The sequence below is a fragment of the Parasteatoda tepidariorum genome, chromosome 10 (assembly GCF_043381705.1).
Source record: "Parasteatoda tepidariorum isolate YZ-2023 chromosome 10, CAS_Ptep_4.0, whole genome shotgun sequence".
Lineage (NCBI taxonomy): Eukaryota > Metazoa > Arthropoda > Arachnida > Araneae > Theridiidae > Parasteatoda > Parasteatoda tepidariorum.
Window position 1 is genome coordinate 80,870,267 of NC_092213.1, and position 22,513 is coordinate 80,892,779.

The 22,513-nt window shown below is 29.8% G+C and overlaps 1 protein-coding gene across 4 annotated transcripts; it reads left to right on the forward strand.

Annotated features, from left to right (window-relative positions):
• The first annotated feature begins 63 nt into the window (after positions 1 to 63).
• LOC107441437 (protein CFAP20DC) lies at positions 64 to 21,297 on the forward strand. Of its 4 annotated transcripts, none has more exons than XM_016054697.3 (11): positions 117 to 198; positions 1,402 to 1,626; positions 3,857 to 3,937; positions 5,372 to 5,465; positions 7,535 to 7,607; positions 12,716 to 12,830; positions 15,377 to 15,527; positions 17,991 to 18,075; positions 19,213 to 19,313; positions 20,134 to 20,225; positions 20,929 to 21,297. In XM_016054697.3, exons 2-11 carry the CDS (start codon positions 1,495 to 1,497, stop codon positions 21,094 to 21,096), a joined length of 1,092 nt encoding a protein of 363 aa, XP_015910183.2. In that variant the 5' UTR covers positions 117 to 198; positions 1,402 to 1,494; the 3' UTR covers positions 21,097 to 21,297. The 4 variants fall into 4 exon arrangements, with proteins under 4 accessions (XP_015910185.1, XP_015910183.2, XP_015910184.1 ...); XM_016054698.3 differs by lacking the exon at positions 1,402 to 1,626 and adding an exon at positions 918 to 982 and having other exon boundaries at positions 119 to 198; XM_016054699.3 differs by lacking the exon at positions 1,402 to 1,626 and having other exon boundaries at positions 64 to 198.
• The last annotated feature ends 1,216 nt before the right edge of the window (positions 21,298 to 22,513 follow it).

The following is a 22,513-nucleotide window of genomic DNA, read 5'->3' on the forward strand; positions in this document are numbered from 1 at the left end:
CGAAACAGCAATATCTGTGTATCAGTAATGTTTAGCTGTAGAATACTTATCTAAAATAAGTAGAAAGCTACAAGCCGAAATTTAAGTGTTGACAATCATTCGAATTTCTTAAATGTGTGTCTGCCAATTTTAAAGTTTCATTTTCTGTAATTTTTCCTGTTCCATTAAGCAAATATCCCTAAGAAAATGTTCCAAACAGTCAGTAGAAAATTTGCTAATCATTTTAATTTTCTATTTTAATAATTGTTTGGTTATTCCAAAATTTTGCGAACTATTAATGTAATATGTTGGAATCATGTTATTTTTAGTGTTTTGTATAGAACTTGATTGAATGAAAAACTTCTAGTTTAACAGATTAATTTTATAATTAAATAATTTTGCTTATTTTTTTACTTCATATTATGTCAATATTATTGAAATTGAAAGTTCCAAAATTTACTTATATTACTTATTTATAGATTAAACACAAAATGTTGTATTTTTAAATCAGTAGGTAATGTAATTATATGAAATAAAATTTAAGAATGTTTAAATACTGTTTCTGTTATCAGGTTAAACGTAAAACTTTAATGATAGTATTCATACACTGTTCTAGATTAAGTCTTAGAATCTTTTTAAAATATTTTATGTTTTTCTTCTCCTCATAATGACTGATTTGTATTAAAAGTTTTTCATTTGCAAGTTACTGTACTTTTTATTTCGTGACTTGCTTAATCATAATACATAAAACACTTACTAATTCATGCACAAGAGAAGATTGGAGTAATTGTTAATGTGAGAAATTAAAAACTGTTTCTGATGACCAATAGTATGTAAATTAAAAGTCAAATATTTTGCTTATTATTTTTACTACATGCTTGAAGCATTATTATTACAAGTTTGAAAATTTTATTTTCTTCTTTTACATGTCATCTCAGTGTTCTGCGGAACCCTAGGGTTTTGTGGAAGGTTTAGAGGGGTTGATCATCATGCTCTCTCATTTGTAAATATCCATTTTTTTCTTTAAATGAAAGAAAGTTTTCTCACTTTTCATATAAGTATAAATACTGTGGCTGATTTTTTCTTTACCTTTACTTATTTTGACCACAAGTTAAACAAAAAAAATTCTTAAATTAAACATTACAACTAAAATAAGAAGCATTTTTGTTTCGAATACTATTTTACATCAATAGATGTTCTAGATCAAAATTACTACTTTCATTCTTTCCTTTCTAATATTATTTAATATTTTTAAGTCGGCTATGAATAGTTTGTGCTTGTACTAAATTGTGAAAGAGTTTTATCATTTTTGTGGATGTATTTTGATTGTCTTTTTCTGCGACTTTTTTATTTTATGAAGTACGTAAATTTTTGTTACGTTAAGTGTATCTGTATTCTTTCTCATTATGTTGAAACTTACAGTTCGGAATTTTTGTTACCATAAGCCTGATGGTTTAATCTTTTTGCTGTCTTAAACTATAAAAATAGATTTTTCCCAATCACATATTTTATGTTATGCAAAACATAGTAACATGCACATATGAGGCAAAATTGATTCAAACTCAAACAAAGCTGTTAAGACTGTGGCATTTGGAACCAGGAAAGTCACAAGAAAAGATTTCAGAAGATGCTTTTAATGATTATTTGGTAAGAAAATTATACCACACTAGAACAAATTAAAAATGAAATGAACATTTTGAAATATTTTAAATATTATTAAAGTAATTTTAAAGACATTTAAGTAATTATGTAGTACAGGATGTGCCAATAAAACATGACCGCAATAAAGACATGACCGCTCAGGGTTTTCCAAGGTCTTATGTTAAAAATTCCATGCGGATAACTATTAATTTTAATTCAATTTTTTGTTCGATTAATTTTTAAACTTATGATGATATGGAACTCATGAAAGTTCTATAAATTTCTGAGTTAAAATTTCTTTTTACCTGATTCTAGCTTCTAAGAACTTTTTTTTNTTTTTTTTTTTTTTTTTTTGAAAAAAACTGCAATTTTGAAATAAAAATATTACATTTAAATATTATTGACATGAATATTTTTTATAAAACTACCGTTGTATGAATTATATTTTTATTCAATTTTATTAAAATTAATTGTTGCTGTAAATTAACTTAATTATTAACTTAGTTGTATATGTACTTAATTGTTCTTAAGTAAACAATTAATGTGAAATATCAATGCTGAAACATGTTCTGTATTAATTAAATAAGTAAAACAACTTTATTTAGTTACTGTTTATTATTATTTTTGCTTTTTAAGTATTCAGCATTAGAAAGAAAATTATAATAATTTTTTATCATCATTATTATGCTTAGATACTGCGGCCTCCTCATCAAGAGCTGGTGGGCTGCAGGTTGTGCACCTCCATATAACGTATTATAAGTGGCTCATGCATCTCCTGCATTTTGAGGATTGCGGAGGTGTTATTTACGCATTGTCTATTTTACTTGATAGGATAATGTTCACAATTGCAAATGAAAAATTTATTTATTCACAATCACTACTGGTTTTAATTAAAAAGTTGGGGTTCCAAAGCAATAATATTGAGAACCGCCGCATCAGAATATGCAAATTGGAATTGCATTACTGCCTGATGGATAAAAATGACTTTTATCTGTCAAATATAAATATCTAGGCCGGGATAGCCTGGGTGGTAGGAGACTGGGCCCATGTCCAAGAGGCCGTGGGTTCAATCCCCATGAACGAAGACTCCCTGTGTAGCAAATGGTGACTGATGCACGTTTAATCTGTCGGGTCATAAAGACCTCCATGTTCCCATAACATATCATACCTCTGGGGGTATTGATCTAGGAGTTTCCTTGTCTTCTGGATTCGTTCAAAATTATCACAAGGCTATGAAGTTGAACATTAGTAGTCGTGATCCCAAAATTGGGTCAGCTGTTCAATGACGGCTATAAAATTAAATATAACTCCTAATGGCTAAATAATTATTTTTATCTAGTCAAATGTACAATCATTTTTTTAAATGAACTAATATATGTGATAGAATGATTTATTTGAAAATATTTACCCCGACCTGCCCCAATTCAGGGCATACGGGTATGGTAGAATGATTTATACAAATTTATGTTAATATGAAAACCACTAAATAATAAAAAATTATCAGTATACCTCTCTGTCATGGAGGTCTCTGACAAGGTTTGGCAGAGAATTTGAGAAATTGTGCCCTTCTAGATAGTTCCTTAATTATTATTATTTTTTTTTTTAGTTAATATATTTCAATATGTAAGCATAATTACATTGTACTTTGTAATTTACATTGGCATAATTTTCGTAATAGTTGTTATATATTTTTAATTAGTTTACTAAACATAACTAATTATAGTAAATCATGAAAATTAACTATTTCATTCATTTTTACTTTTTTATTTAGCTTGCCAACTAGATTTAGAAATTTGGATTTACATTTTGGCATTATATTATTATTATATTGACATCATTATTTTTAATTAAGGTGAGAGTTGTTTATATTAACAGTAGCATTTTATTTTAGAATTTATCTACTTCTTTTTACCTGTCAAGCCTTACAAACACGTGAACTTGAAGAACCAAGCACGTGAACCAAAAATTAGCAAGAATTTTTCTTCGATTAGATCAGATCTTCGTAAAATCCAATGTATTTACATGTTAAAGATTTATTGCTTAAATATAAATAAATATAAATAAATATAACATCAAATTAAAGCAAAGACCCTGGTTATAAAATGTTTAAATTTTAGAGTCTAGTCCATAGATTTGAGAGTATAAAATAGTGAATAAAATTTTTCGTCTTCTTTTCATTGTGATATTGAATGCATATACTACCTGTCAAGTTTAATTTTTTATTTTCATCTTATAGGAGCAAAAATACATTGAATTATTTGAAACCAATAACCAAAAGCTGCAGAAAAATTGGAAGATACATACCAGTGTCCGTAAAGTATGTTTTCAGTGTCAAGCTTTTATTTCACATTTTTGATGCTTTTAGCATCTTTTTAGAAAATAAAAAAAAGCTTTATTAATTGAAGCAGCTATTTTGAAAATAAACGCCTTTGAATAAAACACTAAATGTATACTAAATAAAACATTACAATATTTAAAGCTATATGCCTTCATTATAGTAATTTTATCTTTGTTGTATACTTGTAATATTTATATTATATAAATAAACATTAAAAAAAACCTGACCATTTTAGTTTTTGTATTTAATTTTTAGTTTTAAAAATGGTTTTTAGTTTAGTTCTCTGTGTTTTTAGTTTAGTTTTCTCAGCCAGATGACAAAAATTTGGAAATTGATTATTTTAAAATAAATAAACAAGGTATCGTTTTCAAGGTAAAAAACTGAAGATTTAGAGATTTTAACATATTAATATCAGTTTTCAATAAGCTTTAGGCTGTTAAATGAAAGGCTAAATCATTTGAAATTTTTAACCAAGGTAAGTTAATCTCTACTGTGTACAGGTTTTTTTTTTTTTTAAACTGCACACTAATAATAGAAAATGAAATAAATAATAATTGAGTTTGTATCAAATATGGTTATCTAGCGCCAAATTGTGTCAAAACATTTCACATTTTAATTTACAAAAAAAATTCTCAAGATGCAATTTTGATATTTTATGTCCAACACCAAAATATGCAATTAATTGTACTGTTCCACGAAGATTTAATGTAATGAAAGTATTTTTCTGTTTAAAGCAAGATTCTTTTTTCTAATCTTTTTTTTATTTTAAAAATAATAAATTTTTTTACTGTTAATTAATAATTAATTATTTTTAGGTTTTGCACTATTTATATGATTTTTCTTCATAAAATTAAGTGAAATATGAATAAAACCATCTAAATATTTAAAGTNGCAAGGGGATTGGCCTTGCGCTCAACCCATTTAGTCGCCTTTTACGACACGCCGGGAATACGTTGGTGCAATTCTACCCCGGACACCACACGGGGGGCCCAACATACACAGAGAGGAAAATCTCCCATGGTTAGCCTGAAGGCAAGGGGACTCTAACCTATGATGGGTCTACCATTGAGGATATTATACATCAGCAGTATAGTTGGTGCATGCAGAATTCGTATCACCAAGGGATTCGAACCCTAGTCACCACAATGGGAGGCAAGCGCTCTATTCCCTGAATCACCACAGCTCTTAAGAAATGAGTGTCACTTTTTTAAAAAATCTTTTACAGGTTTTTAAAAAAATAAATAGATTTTTTCATAAGTGTACAGCAATGAATGTAGGACATGCCTTAATAATAACATTTGCATCCATTTTATAACTTCATTTTAAAAAACACTGCAAGCACACAATTTATAAATATGCTTTAAATATATTTTTTATTGATGGAAATTTTAACCTTTTTCTTTATCCTTTTAGATTTATGATAAAGAATCAAAAACTTACATCTTTTCATTGCATGGTTCATCACCTGTTCCTGTTATGTTCTTACCAAAAGAAAAGAAAGACCACTGTATGTTTTTTATTGCTAAAAAGAAGTTAATTATTTTTGAACCATCTCAGCTACAAATTTTTTTTTTATACATTCACTTCAAATCCAGCTATATAAATGTGTTTATCTATAATACTTGATGTAAAATTTCTGAACTATTTCTACAGTATTGAAGTTTATTTCACAAACTTTGTAATCATTTTCCTTGCGTACGCTTGAAATAATTATGAAACAAAAAACTATGAAATAAAATATTTAAAAAAATGTCTGATTATGTAATTTAAAAAATATTTAGGGAAAGTTATAACTTATTATTTTGAAGTTAAAAAATTCATGATTTGCTACTATTCTTCATTTGTAATTTTATATGTTTAATTTTTTCCCCCAGTGCATATTCTAGATGTAAACAGTTCAAAATTGATGGTTGAAATTAATTTTTTTGTGAATCTTTCTGCTTACACTTCACATACATAAGATAAAGCATTTTTAAGATATGCAATAATTTTAACAAACACATTTTTTTCACCCCAAAAACTCAATGACATAAAATAAAGCATTTTTAAACTTTGCGTAATTTCTTTTTTAAAAAAACTAGATGCTAAGCAATTGCAATCCTCAAATAATAAAATAATTTTCAAAACCAAGAAGCTGATTAAAATAATTAAATTAAAAACAAAACATAAGGGTTTAAAAATTAACAAAAATTTAAAAGGTATGAATTATTTCGTCAAACTATTAAAAAGTCAGTTATATAAACATCTTTCAATGCACATCAGACATGACCAGTTTAAAAGTTGCTGTTGTATGATTCTAAACACTTTCAATTATTACTTTATTTAGACAATTTTAAATACTAAACAGAGTTGGTGGTGGTGAAGCATATTTAGAGAAATTATGACTCAGAAAGTTGATTGCCTAAAAACTTCATTTTAACGAAGAAAAATAGATTTCATTTATTTTTTTAAGTTTTCTTGGTGATAAACTATTGGCGTTTGCATGCTAATCAATCACTATTTTTAGAAAAAAAAATGCACACTTTTTATACGAGAATATATTTATTTTAAAAATTATGTGACGCAAAGTTGTTTATTCTTGGTTTTTTAAAATACAATTTATAAAAAGTAAAATTCTCAAGAGCCTGATGTGTGCTTAAGGCCCCCGGGCACCGTCTGGGTGTTCCCATGCGTAAAGACGGTATTGATGTACAGTGTAGATTTTGACAATGACTTTGCTTGGCCAGAATAGCCTGGTTGGTAGGGCACTGGGGCCATGTCCAAGAGGTTGTGGGTTCGATCACCGCCGGTCGAAGACTCCTCCCCGTGTAGTAAATGTTGACTGATGCACGTTAAATCTGTCGAGTCGCAAAGTCCTCCATGTTCCCATAAAAAAATCAAACTTCTGGGGGTACTAACCCAAGAGTTTCCTTGTCTTCTGGATTGGTTCAAAATGATAAGCCTATGGAGTTAAACATTAGTAGTCGTAAACCCAAATTTGGGTCGGCTGTTCAACGACGGTTATAAAATAAAATGACTTTGCTTGAGCTGTGATTGCTCAGGGGATAGAGCGTTTGCTTTCCAATGAGTTAAACCGGGTTCGAATCCCAGTGATGGCTGGTCGATAAGAATCCGCATCCGGCTTGCAAAGACCACAGTGCTGCCGTGAACTATCCTCAGTGGTAGACAAATCATAAGTTGGAGTCTCTTTGCCGTCAGACTAACCGTGAGAGGTTATCGTAGTCTTCCTCTCCATGTAACGCAAGTGGCGGGTTAGCTCCATCAAAAAGTCTTCCATGAAGGCAAATTTCTCCCAAAACTTGATACAAGAGTTCTCTTGTTTTCTGGATTGTGTTCAAAATTACAATGCTATGTTGTTGAGCATTAGTAGTCGTAAACCCACAAATTGCGTCGGCTGTTCAACGATGGTTATATTATAAAATAAAAAACTATGCTTGAACAAATGTAACAATCAATTATCTATCTGAATTTAAAGTAAAATGTTTGAAATCTTTGGTAAAAAGTTATTTAGGATGTAAAGTGTTTTGTTTTGTGCATTGTACAATTGTAGTATATTAAATTTCTTTGTTTTTTCAGTGTGTATTTGCCTGCCCTTTGTTGTTTTCCAAATATGCTCAGGATTGAATGGGTTCATTTCTATTGATTTTTAGTAAGATTTTTTTACTATCTGTTTTAATGAATATGAACAGTAAACGATATAATTATTTGTCAATTCATTTCTAATTGTTTTATACAAAGGAATAAGCTTAAATTGTGCTTAATTTTATTTAAAGAATGTATTATTAAGTTTACTGTTCTTAAATGTATTGATTGTTTAAATGTCTGATAATCAAACTGTGTGTAATCAGTTGTGTTTTATGCTGTCAAATAATTACTAACTTATGACAATGTATTTTTCATCTAAGATATTTTTGATTTAAATGTAATAGGAAAAATGTAAACATTATATTGAAGTCAATTATATTATTATAAATCAGGGTTGCCACTCTACTGGGAAAACCTGGAAAATACAGGAAATTTTGTTTCTTATTTTCGTCTTTTAAAAAATGGTGACCACTCAAACTACCACCTATGGGATATTTCAGCTATACTAAACTGCTTCATTTACTATGGCAATATTCAAGTATGTTCAGCTGTTTCTTTTTTTCCAGCAATTAAAACTAGTATAGTTAGCCCTATATAGCTCACACAAGAGCACAGTAATGGTGTTTCCTCTTAATATATTGTGTATAATATATATATATATTGTGTATAAACACAGGGAATTTTGAGTTTTTCTTTAGAAACTGAGAAAATACAAGGAATTTTGTTTCTTATTTTCGTCATTTAAAAAATGGTAACCTCTCAGATTGCAACCTATTGGATATCTAATCTATTTAATTTACTATGGCATTATTTAAGTATGTTTAGCTGTTCCTTTTTTTCTCTAAGTTTTACCAGCAATTAAAACTAATAAATATAGTTAGCCCAATATAGCTCATTCAAGAGCACAGTAATTGTGTTTCCTCTTAATATATAGTGTATAATATATACAGGGAGAACACAGGGAATTTTTTTTACAAATTTGAGTGGCAGTCCTGTAAATGCTATACTTAGCAAGATTGTAACTGTACATTTAATTTTATGATATGAAGCATAATTTACATGAAATAAATTCCATTTGATTTTGTTAAATCAACTATTTTATCCTTCATTTATGTATTTTAATTCGTGTTTCAAAATATGTGTTCAATAAATTTGAGCAGGGCATCATCTCATCAAACCTGGATCCTGCAGAGATCCTTTTGAGGCTCTATAGTTTTAAAATTTAAAATAAGAAGGTGAGATTGTGTGTGTGGGGTTCAGGGGATAGAGCATTTGCCTTCCAATAAGGTGAACCTGTTTTGAATCCCAGTGTTGGCTGGTCGATACGAATTCTGAATCTGACTTGCACCGACCACAGTGCTGACATGAAATATCCTCAGTGGTAGACGGATCATGGGTTAGAGCCCCCTTGCCGTCAACCCAGGTTAAAATTTTTGCTGGAATTTGTTTGCTAGACAAGCATATAATGCTATGTACCAGCTAAAATACCAGCATATACTACCATAAATCTTTGCTGGTTCCAGCATAATTACTAGCATTCCATACCATGAATTGGCACACTTTATTGCTGGTCCAGCATACAGAAACCAACTTGTGTTGCTTGAATATCTTGCTGGTCCAGCATAATAAACCAGCTTGTGTTGCTTAAATATCTTGCTGGTCCAGCATACATTAACCAACTTGTGTTGCTTGAATATCTTGCTGGTCTAGCAACAATCAAGACCACAACTTGCTTGTTTTTTATGCTTTACTAGCAATAATTCCATAGCAACAGATGCTTTTTTTATTGCTATTCCAAGCATAATTCTCTACCAACAGTTGCTTGAATATCTTGCTGGTCTAGCAACAATCAANTTTATATATTGTGTATAATAAATATATATTGTGTATAATATATATATATTGTGTATAATATATATATATTGTGTATAATATATATATATTGTGTATAATATATATATATTGTGTATAATATATATATATTGTGTATAAACACAGAGAATTTTGAGTTTTTCTTTAGAAACTGAGAAAATACAAGGAATTTTGTTTCTTATTTTCGTCATTTGAAAAATGGTAACCACTCAGATTGCAACCTAATGGATATCTAATATATTTCATTTACTATGGCATTATTTAAGTATGTTTAGCTGTTCCTTTTTTTCTCTAAGTTTTTCCAGCAATTAAAACTAATAAACATAGTTAGCCCAATATAGCTCATTCAAGAGCACAGTAATTGTGTTTCCTATTAATATATTGTGTATAATATGTACAGGGAAAACACAGGGAATTTTTTTTTACATATTTGAGTGGCAATCCTGTAAATGCTATACTTAGCAAGATTGTAACAGTAAATTTAATTTTTTTAAAACTGATATGAAGGATAATTTACATTAAATTAATTCCATTTGACTTTGTTAAATCAACTATTTTATCCTTCATTTATGTATTTTAATTCGTATTTCAAAATATGGGTTCAATAAATTTGAGCAGGGCATCATCTCATCAAACCTATATCCTGCAGAGATCCTTTTGAGACTCTATAGTTTTAAAATTTGAAATAAGAAGGTGAGATTGTGTGTGTGGTTCAGGGAATAGAACTTTTGCCTTCCAATGAGGTGAACCCGTTTTGAATCCCAGCGTTGTTTGGTCGATACGAATTCTGCATCTGACTTGCACCGACCACAGTGCTGGCATGAAATATCCTCAGTGNGCATGAAAATCTAGCAGACCTAGCAATACATAGCAAAAACTAGCATATTTTTGTTGCTGGTACCAGCATGAATTTTGACGTGGGAAGCTAACAGTGGGAGATTTTCGTGGTTTTCCTCTTCGTGGTAATGCAAATGCGGCTTAATTCCATCAAAAAGTCCTCCACAAAAGCAAATTTCTTAGGATATTTGATCTAGGAGTTTCTTTGTCTTCTGGATTGCGTTCAAAATTACAAGGTTACATAGTCGAACATTAGTCGTAAACCCAAAAAATTATGTCGGCTGTTCAACGACCTTTATGAAATAAAATACCATTTACCGGAAACGTCTATTTTCTAAACACTTTTTAGAAATCAAAACAGATTTTTTTTCCTTTATAATATGTTTCAAAATCTTACAAAAAAGTTTTTTTTCTAGTCATTTTTCCGTGTTTATAATAGCTAAACATTTCTATTGCTTAATCGCAACTTTAAGTGTTGAAAAGACAAGAACAGTTTTAAAGAGAAACTTTAGTGAGGCAGAGGAATAAACTATAAATATTGATGAAGATGAATATTAATTTTTGAAAGAAACAACTTCAGATAGGCTTTGTTTTGATTTAGATCAGGGATGATGGGCAAACTTTTTTGGTTGTGGGCCAAAAATCTGGAAAAAAAAGTTTGGTGGGCCTAGTAAAAACTTCTAAAATAAAAATTCTAACTTCTGAAATAAAATAAAGTCAATTCATCACTGAACGCATGGTACTCTACATCAACTTTGCATTTTTTGGTTGCTATTTTGGGATTAAAAATGTTTACAAATAACTCAAAAAGGCAGTAGCCATTTCATACATTTAATAATTTCACCATTATTTACATTGACGTTGTATGCATGCAGCCTTTCCATACGCAGTAAATTATGTTATAACTCACGCCGGAAGAAAAATCCGCTCGTTGGAACTTAAAATGCGTAATAAGCCTCATGTGAAGTACAATTCACCTATATTAGATTCCATATGCCTGCTCCTCGAGAAAGACAAATACTAGTTGGAGCTAATCTACGGCTATTCTATAAGGGACTTTTGCTTTCAACATTTTATCAATTGAAGTTGTTAATGCTAACTATTTAAATTTATTTATGTTTTGTAGAACAAAAATAGAGAAAGTAAAAAGNTTGAAAAGATAAGAACAGTTTTAAAGAGAAACTTTAGTGAGGCAGAGGAATAAACTATAAATATTGATGAAGATGAATATTAATTTTTGAAAGAAACAACTTCAGATAGGCTTTGTTTTGATTTAGATCAGGGATGGGCAAACTTTTTTGGTCGTGGGCCAAAAATCTGGAAAAAAAAGTTTGGTGGGCCTAGTAAAAACTTCTAAAATAAAAATTCTAACTTCTGAAATAAATTAAAGTCAATTCATCACTGAACGCATGGTACTCTACATTAACTTTGCATTTTTTGGTTGCTATTTTGGGATTAAAAATGTTTACAAATAACTCAAAAAGGCAGTAGCCATTTCATACATTTAATAATTTCACCATTATTTACATTGACATTGTATGCGTGCAGCCTTCCCATACGCAGTAAATTATGTTATAACTCACGCCGGAAGAAAAATCCGCTCGTTGGAACTTAAAATGCGTAATAAGCCTCATGTGAAGTACAATTCACCTATATTAGATTCCATATGCCTGCTCCTCGAGAAAGACAAATACTAGTTGGAGCTAATCTACGGCTATTCTATAAGGGACTTTTGCTTTCAACATTTTATCAATTGAAGTTGTTAATGCTAACTATTTAAATTTATTTATGTTTTGTAGAACAAAAATAGAGAAAGTAAAAAGTTTAAATTCTGTCCGCGGGCCGGATAAAATCTTCCGGCAGGCCACAGTTGGCCCGCGGGCCGTAGTTTGCCCATCCCTGATTTAGATTATAAATGTTTGCATTAAAACATCTACTGAACTCTATTTCTTGTTTAATATTTTTCTTCTTCTTTTTATTAAATAGGATTTATTTCTCTTTCATTCTAAAGCTTGTTATTTAATGTTACTTTTATCTGTATCACATTAAAGGGAAGGGTAAAAAAAATAAGAGAAAAATGTCTTTATTCAATAAAAGTATGAATAAAGTACTTTTTCATATTATGTCTTTATTCATAATATGAAAGTTTAATTTATATCATTTGCTTACTACAATTTTTAAAAAAATATTAAATACTGTTTTTTTTTTTAAATATTTTATAATATAATTCAGATGTTACGTTTTAAAGTTAAGATCACATAAACATTTCACATTATTTAAAGAACAGTGAATATTTGCTACATTTAGGTAATAATCATACTGTCTGATTGAATTTGCTTTATTTACTTTTAAGTATTTTAATTTCATCTTTTTTCTCATTTATATATTAAATGTATTTTTTCAAATAATATTTTAATGTATAGAAATGATTTGAAAAAAGTAATTTATTTTTTCAATATGTAGTGTGACATCATCAAAAAATGTTAGAAGGCGCATAACAGTCTCTAGTAAACAAAAAACTGAGTCCATAACAACCTTATCTGCTCAATTGCCTCTGCCTGTTGAAAAGGAAGTTAAAGTATGTCAATCTTCGTTATTTAATTAATTATTGAGGATGGAATTAAATTCAATTATGGAGGATGATTAAAATTTTGATTTTTGTCTACTCATTTATATGCTAAAACTGCGCATCTAAGTAGAGAAGATGCATATAACTAGGCAACATAAACACACAACGGAATTTTTTACAGTGCAGTTACAAAATAAAGAAGTAATTCTACTTCTCGTGGTCATCCTTCACAAAAGCTAGCTATCAAATCAATAGCATTAATTACTGTACAACTTTTTTCCATATTTGTTACAAAAGGTTATTGCCTTATTATTATATTTAAGTAAATTTATAATATTTCTCTAATGCTTTTTCAGGAAACTCCATTAACTTCTTTTTGATTTCTTAGTAAAGATTTCCCGCAACAGCCCGTAGTGGGCCAGAGGGTCCTGGGGAGTTCCCCCCCCCCACAATTTTGTGACTAACGGCATGGTTGAGGCATTGTGGTCAGCACTACGCACTGGCCACCGTGCGTACCCATCGTACACCGTGCGTACACACCAAACAAGCTGGTACCCATCGATCTAAAGCTGGTTTTGTTTTCCATCTGATACCTATTCTTAAACTTTATCATTAATTTAAATTAGTACCACAATGAAACTTATAAATATTTATTTATAAGTTTGATTATCTAAAGAGTATATGTCTGAAAAATATGTACACGGCCCTACTTAGCCTGATTGGCCCCCCTCTGCTTCGCTACTTCAGTAATGAAGAACCAAACTTTATGGGGTTATTTAAATTTTTACCTCCTTTATAAATAACAAGAAAATTGACTAGAACCTAAAATAGCTACTAAAAGAACTAGGTCCCCCCCCAATGCCGACGAAATATCGCTTTCCATTTTATTGATTTCCTGACAATTTTATGTCCATCATGGCAAATGCAGTTTTCCGATTGTTAACTTTGTCATCTAGCTGCGAAAGATTCATATCCTTGCTGACATTAGGGCGGAAATCAGCTAAATTTTCGCAATTACGATGACTTACTTAAGCCAATCAAAAGCCTCTATTTTTGTAAACATATCGCAGTTTGCGATGTGTTAAAGTACAGGCTTTTATTGGGCACATTTGTCCATTGTAATTGCGAAAATTTAGCTGAATACCGCCCTAGAAAGCAACCTTTTATGAAATATAGATTGTGTTCATGCAATAGATTAATGAAGAACCTGACATAAAACTGACGGATTTTACACTATAGTGATATTTTTTAAAAAAAAAGTTCATTAAAGAAGGAAATGTGAAATAAATTTTCTATTCGATTTGAGGTAGTCAGGTTTTGAATAATTCGGCTAAAATAATTCTGTTGGATCTGTATATAAAAAGGGGCTTTTGGTAACAGAAAAATGCTAAATTATATACGGTTTTTCACTAAATCCAAAATCACGGTTAGTTCAAAAAGATTAAACATAAAATACAAATTTCATCACATTTTACACCAAATTTTTTTGATTATCTGTTGCAGCATTTTTTCTCTTTTATTTAAGTTTAATACTTTTGGCATTTTCCTTTAGGGATAAAACTTTTCTTTCTGACATTTGAAACAGCTGACTAAAAAGTGTGTTTTCAAGAAAAATAAGGGCCAAGAATGATTAGATGCGACTCGAATGCTTTTGCAACCACTCGGGTATTTCTCAGATGATCTTTAAATCTCCCTCAAAATTCTCTCCCCGTATTCCGAAAATGAGGCATTGTGAACAGGTCTAGGGAAGATGGTGAATTAAAAAAGCCTCAAACTTCAACTTGTTCAGTTGTTTTATTGTGACTTTAAAAAGAAAGGTCTTAGGTTACTATTAAAGAAAAAAAAAACATTTTTTGATTCATTTAACAATCTGGTGGTGACAAATTCGATTTGCTGATAGTCATGGTGCTTTTAAAAAGTGCTTATTTTCGATTTTAATTTTTTAAAAGCCCTTGAAGATGCTTTTTTCAGTAGGTGCCCTTTCAAAAATGAGATTTTTTTTTCTTTACCTTGTCAATTTTCGCCATGTATTATGCAAAAGCGTGGTTTTCACATTGTTCTATTCAATGTTTTTACACTTCATTCAACCACAATCTATTTAGCATACACTCGGTCAGTAGCTTATGAAAGTGCCAATCATTTTACATGTTTGATTATTGCACTCTAATGTGCAACTCTGCTGCATTTTGCAAGATATTCTTAATTTCAGGCTTCATATTCCACCCTCTGAAATCGAACCGAAAAATCTCTCGATAATGTTTTGTTTAATATAATCAAGAAAAAGAGTTCTTTGTCGAAAACTAGTTATTTTATCATGATCGTGTAAAGCCTTTGAAAATTATTTTGCATTTTGTTAATGTACATAGCGCTTAAAAATATTTTTAAGTGCTTAAAAAGTAGTTAAAAGGTGCTTATTTTTTCTTGAAAGATTTGGCTACGCACCCTGACAGTGTAATGTATTTAACCTGTTGTAATAGATGCATGTTTACACTAATATAGCTCTGTTTGAATCTTTCAAATGGATTTTTAAAACATTACTTTGTGTCATTTGATAGTGGTTACACCTCCTAATTGATCTGGAGAATATAGTGTCAGCTGCGTGGAAAAATGATGCATTTTCATCTATTAATTGTTTACGCATCGGTGGATCATGCAAACTAAAGCGAATATTTTCTTTGAGAAGAGACATGATAAACAAGATTTCAGGTATTTTTGTTTATTTGAAAACAATGTCTAACATTTGCAAATGCTAAAATTTTATATATGCGCTTCAAGTGTCACATTGGTACACTTTTATCAGTTGGGCGAAACAGAAATTCTGGTTATATCACAATAGATATATACACTTAAAAAAAAGCCACATTAAATTGACAGTTAAAATTTCATATCGGATAATTGAATAACCCACTTGTACGAATTAAATTTAATAAAACCAAATAATATTATATTAAACTAATGTTAAACTTCCCCGTTTAAATGGATATTTGTTGTATTTTTGAGAAATGTTTAACCAGCTAAAATAGAATTTCTGTTTCAGTTAAGATATGGATGCAAATAGGTGGTTACTTCAATAGGGACTTCCATGTTCATTAATTGGTCTAAACAGGTGTTAGGGGTAAAATTAAAAAATGAATCAATTCTTGCTGCCAGTTATTCATTGACGTAAACGAAAGTGGTCGTTGGCTTACTTCGGGCACACATCATTTAGAATGTAAAAAAGGTACAGAGTGATCTGTTTCGTGGTCCCCTCCTGGTGTGCAGTCATTAGCTTTGATAAGAAAAAAGTTTCACAAACCTAACCCACTAGTGTACAGTTGTGTCTTTCTCTTAAGTAGAACAATCATTGCTTAATCCAGTGAATAACTCTGAGTTGGTTGTAAGTTGAGCACGAAAAGGAATGATTTGAGTTAATCAGAAGAAGAAAAAAACAATGAATTGAAACAATAAATTTCAAAAAATCCCAAACTAAAATAGAGCATTAATTTAAAATTTCTCAAGTTTTGNCATTGTTTTTTTCTTTCCGCTTTTTTTCAGATTTTTCCCGCGGAAAGTTTTTTTTTTGAACAAGTTAAAATATTTTATGAGGAATTTAATTTTCCGCTGAGAGAAATTATTGAAATCCTCATTCCTCCCTCTGAAGTTTCTCTAAAAATCATTTCCTTGGGATAAAACTGGTTGACCTTTATACAGGGATTAGACTTTTTCGCTTTTGCCACTCGAATTTCAGCCCTTTTTATCAAAAACTCCGATTCTCTAAGTTTTGTTTTTTTTAAAATAAATATCCCGCTTTTTTTTTTCTTTGAAAAATCAGTTGTTGAAATAAAATAATTATATTTATTTACGATTTTCAAAGATAAACAGAAAATTCAAACGACGTCCTAGCTGCTAACCCTTCCATATTTTTACTTATTTTCTCCGCTTTTATGCCCAAAAAATAAGATTTTCCGTATTTTTATTCGTCCGCCCGATATCTCGTATTTTCGGAATTCAGACGTTGTGACCCTGTTGTCTGACGTGAAAGCAAACGAAAAACAAAAATTATAAATCGAGGTGGATTTGCAGTGAAAATATTTATTAGCTCATTCAATTAATCTTGTAAATTTTTATTTATTATGTTTGAAAAAAAACAATACAGACAAGCCTTTTGGAAATCCCAAGTCCAGACTCTGCAAATATCTCGATTCTTATTCACGCGATTTTAATATCAATAATCGATTTTCGTATTTACCTGATTTAAAAGTTGCACATTGCGATTCTTATTTACGCTATTTAAACATCATACATTATGATTCTTATTTGCGAGATTTAAAAATCCAATATCGCGATTTGTATTTACGCGCTATTAAAACCCTATGTAGCGATTCGTATTCGCGCGAGTTTAAAATCCAATGTCGTGATTCGTTTTTGCGGTTGTAATATCAAACATCGATTTTTGTACTGATACGTGCTTTAAAAATTAGACATTGTGATTTGTATTCGCGCAATTTAAAAATTATGCATTATACGTATTTACGTGATCTAAAAATTACGCATCATGATTTGCATTTTCGCATTTTTTTAAAATTCGATATAGAGTTTCATATTCACGTGATTTAAAAGCCTCATATCGGGATTCATATTCTCTCAATTCAAAATCAGGCATCTGATTTATATTCATACAATTTTAAAACTAATCATGGGGATTTATAATCACATGGCTTACAAGTTTAAAANAGTTTTAATTGTTTGTGATCATATAACTGAATTTATTTAATCACAAGGCTATACTATACATTGAATGACATTAAAAAATGAAATTTCGCAAAATTTTAGAATTTAAGATTGAATATTACACTCCCCTTTTAATCGAATAACCTGCCTAATTGTAGAGATTTGGCTGGAAGCGATATATTTTTTTTAAGCAGGGTTGGTTGTATTTGAAAAATATGGTATTTGCTGCGTGATCATCAATAATATATTTTTTGTTTTTGATGATGTGAAAACTCTCCCAGAAATCCAGGTTGACACATGAAATGCACGAGAAAAAATCTAACTCTAGGCCCCTTAAATTAAGAGGCGATATAATATTTTTTGGAGAAACATCCGATTTAAAATGTATTGAGGGTATTTTAAATTTCTCGTTAAGTTTCGTTGAAAACGTTTGTTGTTTATTATGTTTTAATATTGCAGGGCCAAATATGATTTTCTACAGCCGTTTACCACGGCACTTGTTCTTTAGTGAAAAAATTCCTCAGAGCTATCTATATGTTTCTATGTAAGTTTCCTTTATTTTGTGCATTGCTTCTTCAGGGTTACAAGTTTACGAGTATGCATTCAGCATACTCGTAATGTTTCAGGTTTACAAGTATGCATTTAGATTTTTTTTTAAATTTAGGTTAAATAACTCCTAACGGAGTAACTAAAATTTATAAGCATCTTTTTTTAATTATTAAACATATATTTTAAGTTTGCATTAACAAAAACTAAATCACTTTGTAGCGTGTCTACCACTACAAAAATACAATTTCAATTCACTAGTATATAAGACACATTAACTCGATTCTATGAAGGGGTTCATAGACGAAGGTTGACGTTGTCGATGTGACTCTCACCGCATTGGTGACCTTTGGACGTGATGTAAACACGCCTACGTTGACAGAAAATCCTACTTCGATATGAATACGCCTACCTTGATTGGTGATCCACATTGAACAGTTTACTTGCAACTGCGACATTGTCCACCTCCTCATGCTACTCAGTTTCGATCACATATTACGTACAGCGTATTCACTCGACTGCTAATGGCAACACAGGAGCGACCATGAACTTAATACAGCTCTCACAATAAGTACTCAAAAGTACGGTGATCTTAATACAGATCTCCTGGCTTCTCACAAAACAGCAATGAATCAACTAGTGGTATCCGTTTATCGAATTCTATAGTTCTATAATTCTGGTAGGGAAGTACTGTAGTGTATCTACCATTACAAAAATACAATTCCAGTTCACTAGTATATAAGATATGTTAACTCAATTCTATGATGGGGTACCTTTTCATAAATGAAGATCGACATGTCTCACCCCACACACTTATTAGAGTTAATACTTATATTAACTCTATATATCAATAATTAACCCCATATATTTATAATTGAACATACTTATATTCAATTGAAGGAAATTTTCCTTTTTGAAATAAATCGATATAAAAAATTATTAGAAAGAATTATTTACTGATTTATACCAATTCAAACCAATAATTCTCCTAACTATAGTTAGAAATAACAATATATTGTTATTTCTTTAAAAATAAATTTCAAATACAATCTGATGTAAGCCTTTTTTTTTATTAGCTACTTAAAAAATGTCAATAAAATATATATATTTTGCTCCCGATTATATTTTTTTGCAGTTGTAACAGTAATAATGATGTTTGCAAAGATGAAGTTGAAAAATACAATGACAGTTGTTCTATAAGAAGTGCGACATCTTCTGTTTCATCGTTTAAGAGTCGTAAGTTTGAAATTTTTTTGTTATTCATACATTTATTAGAAATAGTGGAGTGTGTATGGCAAGAGCAAGGTATACATTTAGGTATACACCAACAAAGGTATACACATTGGTTGTAAAATAAAATTTTCTATTACTCTATACATTTTTTTACTCTTATCTTTTCTTAATACTGTGTTATAGTGTTACCTGATAACTAAGTTCTGAATAATTTTTTTCCCCACTGAAACGTCAGATTTATGATCTAAAGAACAAATATTTGAAGTTTAGTTCAAATCTGTTCAGTAGAATCAAAACTTTGAGCCTGCTGTCCAAACAAAACAGTACATTATAACGTCAAGTATTTATATCATGATTGCACTAGTTTGTATTAACTCATGATTTAAAAATACTTAATAAATTCTGACGAAACATTGTTATACTTTAATAAAAATTTGGAAGTTAACAGAAACTGTCAGCCATTTTCAATAAATAACAAGCCTATAGATAACTGCAAAGTCCACATGTTTTAAGTCTAATATGAACCACTGAAGAGGATTAGCTTTTCATAAAAAACGATTAAGAAATGTATTGTACTTTTTAAAAAAGAAATTTACAAAGATTGTAAAAGCACATGTCAAAATGCAGAATATATTTAACATGTCAGGAAAATAAATGCCTATTATTTTCAAGGAAAAAACATTTGAAAAAAAAAGCTATCTAAACCTTTCCAAATAATTCGTTAATTTTTCTTGCCTTCGTACGATCAATATAAGGCTTACATTTCAGATCATGCTTGTGCTTATTTGAATTTGTTACCACGAATTTTTTTTTTTCTTTTAAGATTCCTCCAAGAGCACACCATCATACCCAGAATTGTCAGCGAAATCATCCATGTTCATGCCAAAAGAAACAGTCAAGATTAATCAAAACATGGTTGTATTTCATTTTTTTCTTTTATTCATTAATTCCTCTTANTTAAAAAACATGAAATTTTTAGAAAATCTGAATTTTTGATTAAAAAAAAAGCTGAAATTTAAGAGATAAAAGTGAAAAAAGCGGAAAAATCTCATCCCTGCTCTTAAAAATATTTATTTTCAAAACTTTATAACAAAAGTAATATGAAAAAAAAATAACATTAAAATTATATTTTTAGCATTAAATTATAATAAAATTATGTCTTATAAAAATATTTGCTGGCTATGTTCTCACACAATTTTCCTTTCAGTTTAAATGTAGTATTAAATAAATTTCTTATTTACCAAGTATATTTTTAAGAAATACATAGATAATTAGAGTGAAGAAATCATGCAATTTATAATATAAACATAAAAAAATAAATTCTAATGTTTAAAAAATTGCTGATTTAATAATTTATCACAAGACCCATACCAGTCGACGACAACCTATGACCTACAGGTCAACTAGAAACTCACTGAGAAAATATTGGATTATGCCACCAGTATGTATTTATTTTTTGGTTCTTTACAATAATGCCAAGTCTAAGGTAGGGTAAAACTTATTTTGCATGAATCTATGAAATTGACTTAACTTATTATTAATGTCAACTCTTCTTTTAAAATTGCTAATAGAATTAATTTGTTGTCGTTTAAATTTTTTTTTGCCTTTCCGATTTCAGATAGCCGATAATTATTTTGCTGCAGAAATTGAATCAGAGAAGGAGATTTCTGGAAATCATAGATTTGCTGCAGAAAATAACAGCCTTGCATTGCCTTCACTTCTTTCAAAATTATCCTTTCTGGAACATATATCTGATTCAAATAAAGATGAAATTCCTTATATTTAATAAAAATGAACTCAATATGCAAATTTGAAAGAAAATTCAGAATGTGTTATAATAGGAAAACTGTTAGGAAAAGTATTTTTATGAGTAACGCTGAGTACCAGTTCAAAGCGTTATAGTGATTATACTTTCGGAAATTATTTGATTTTTTTTAAATTTTATTATTCTAGTCACAAGTTCTTGATTAAATTTTTTTGAATCTACTGCTCTGCCGATTCATTGAATTCTTACTGAAATTTAATCAGGGTGCGTAGCCAAATCTTTTAACAAAAAATAAGCACCTTTTAAGCACTAAAAAAATATTTTTAATCACTGTATACATTAACAAAATGCAGATTAATTTTCAAAGATTTTTAAATGATGATGATGAAATAACTAGTTTTTGACATGGAACTTTTTTCTTGATTATATTAGCCACCATAAAAAGATCGAGAGATTTTTCTGTTTGATTTCAAAGAGTGGAAATAAGGCCTGAAATTGAGAGTATGTTGCAAAATGCAGCAGAGGTGCACATGAGAGTGCAAGAATCTCACTGGATCCAGCTCACATGGGAACTCGCAAGTATTTCATGAAACCTATTAAAAAAAGCACCTTTTAAGTACTTTTTAAGAACTCAAATATTTTTAAGCGCTATGTACATAAACAAAATGCAAAATAATTTTCAAAGACTTTACACGATCATGATAAAATAACTAGTTTTCGACAAAGAACTCTTTTTCTTGATTATATTAAACAAAAAATTATCGAGAGATTTTTCGGTTCGATTTCAGAGGGTGGAAAATGAAGCCTGAAATTAAGAATATCTTGCAAAATNAAGGCCTGAAATTGAGAATATAATGCAAAATGCAGCAGAGGTGCACATGAGAGTGCAAGAATCTCACTGGATCCAGCTCACATGCGAACTCGCAAGTATTTAATGAAACCTGTAAAATGATTGGCATTTTCATACGCTATGGACCGACGTACGCTGAAATAGACTGTTGTTGAATAAATTGTGAAAACGTTGAATAGAACAATGTGAAAAGCACCTTTTGCATAATACGCGGCGAAAATTGACATGATAAAGAAAAAAATCTCATTTTTGAAAATGGAAAATTAAGCACTTTTTAAGAACACCCAATGAAAAAAGCACCTTTTAAAAAACGAAAATCAAAAATAAGAACTTTTTTAAAAACGCTGCACACCATGTTAATAAAGTTTAGATGATATTCTATAATTGCATCGTTCAGTTGCAAAACAATCTCCCAAGCATGAAGCTTTTAGTTAAAGATGATTTTCTGCAACACTTAGCTTAAATAAGATAGGAATCAATACGCCTTTGGTTTAGGAGGCAATAAAGAGTGTTTTAAAATACATATAAAGATGAATTATCTAATTCAGGGTTCCCAATGGTCAGGGAGAGTAGGGAAAACCTGGAATT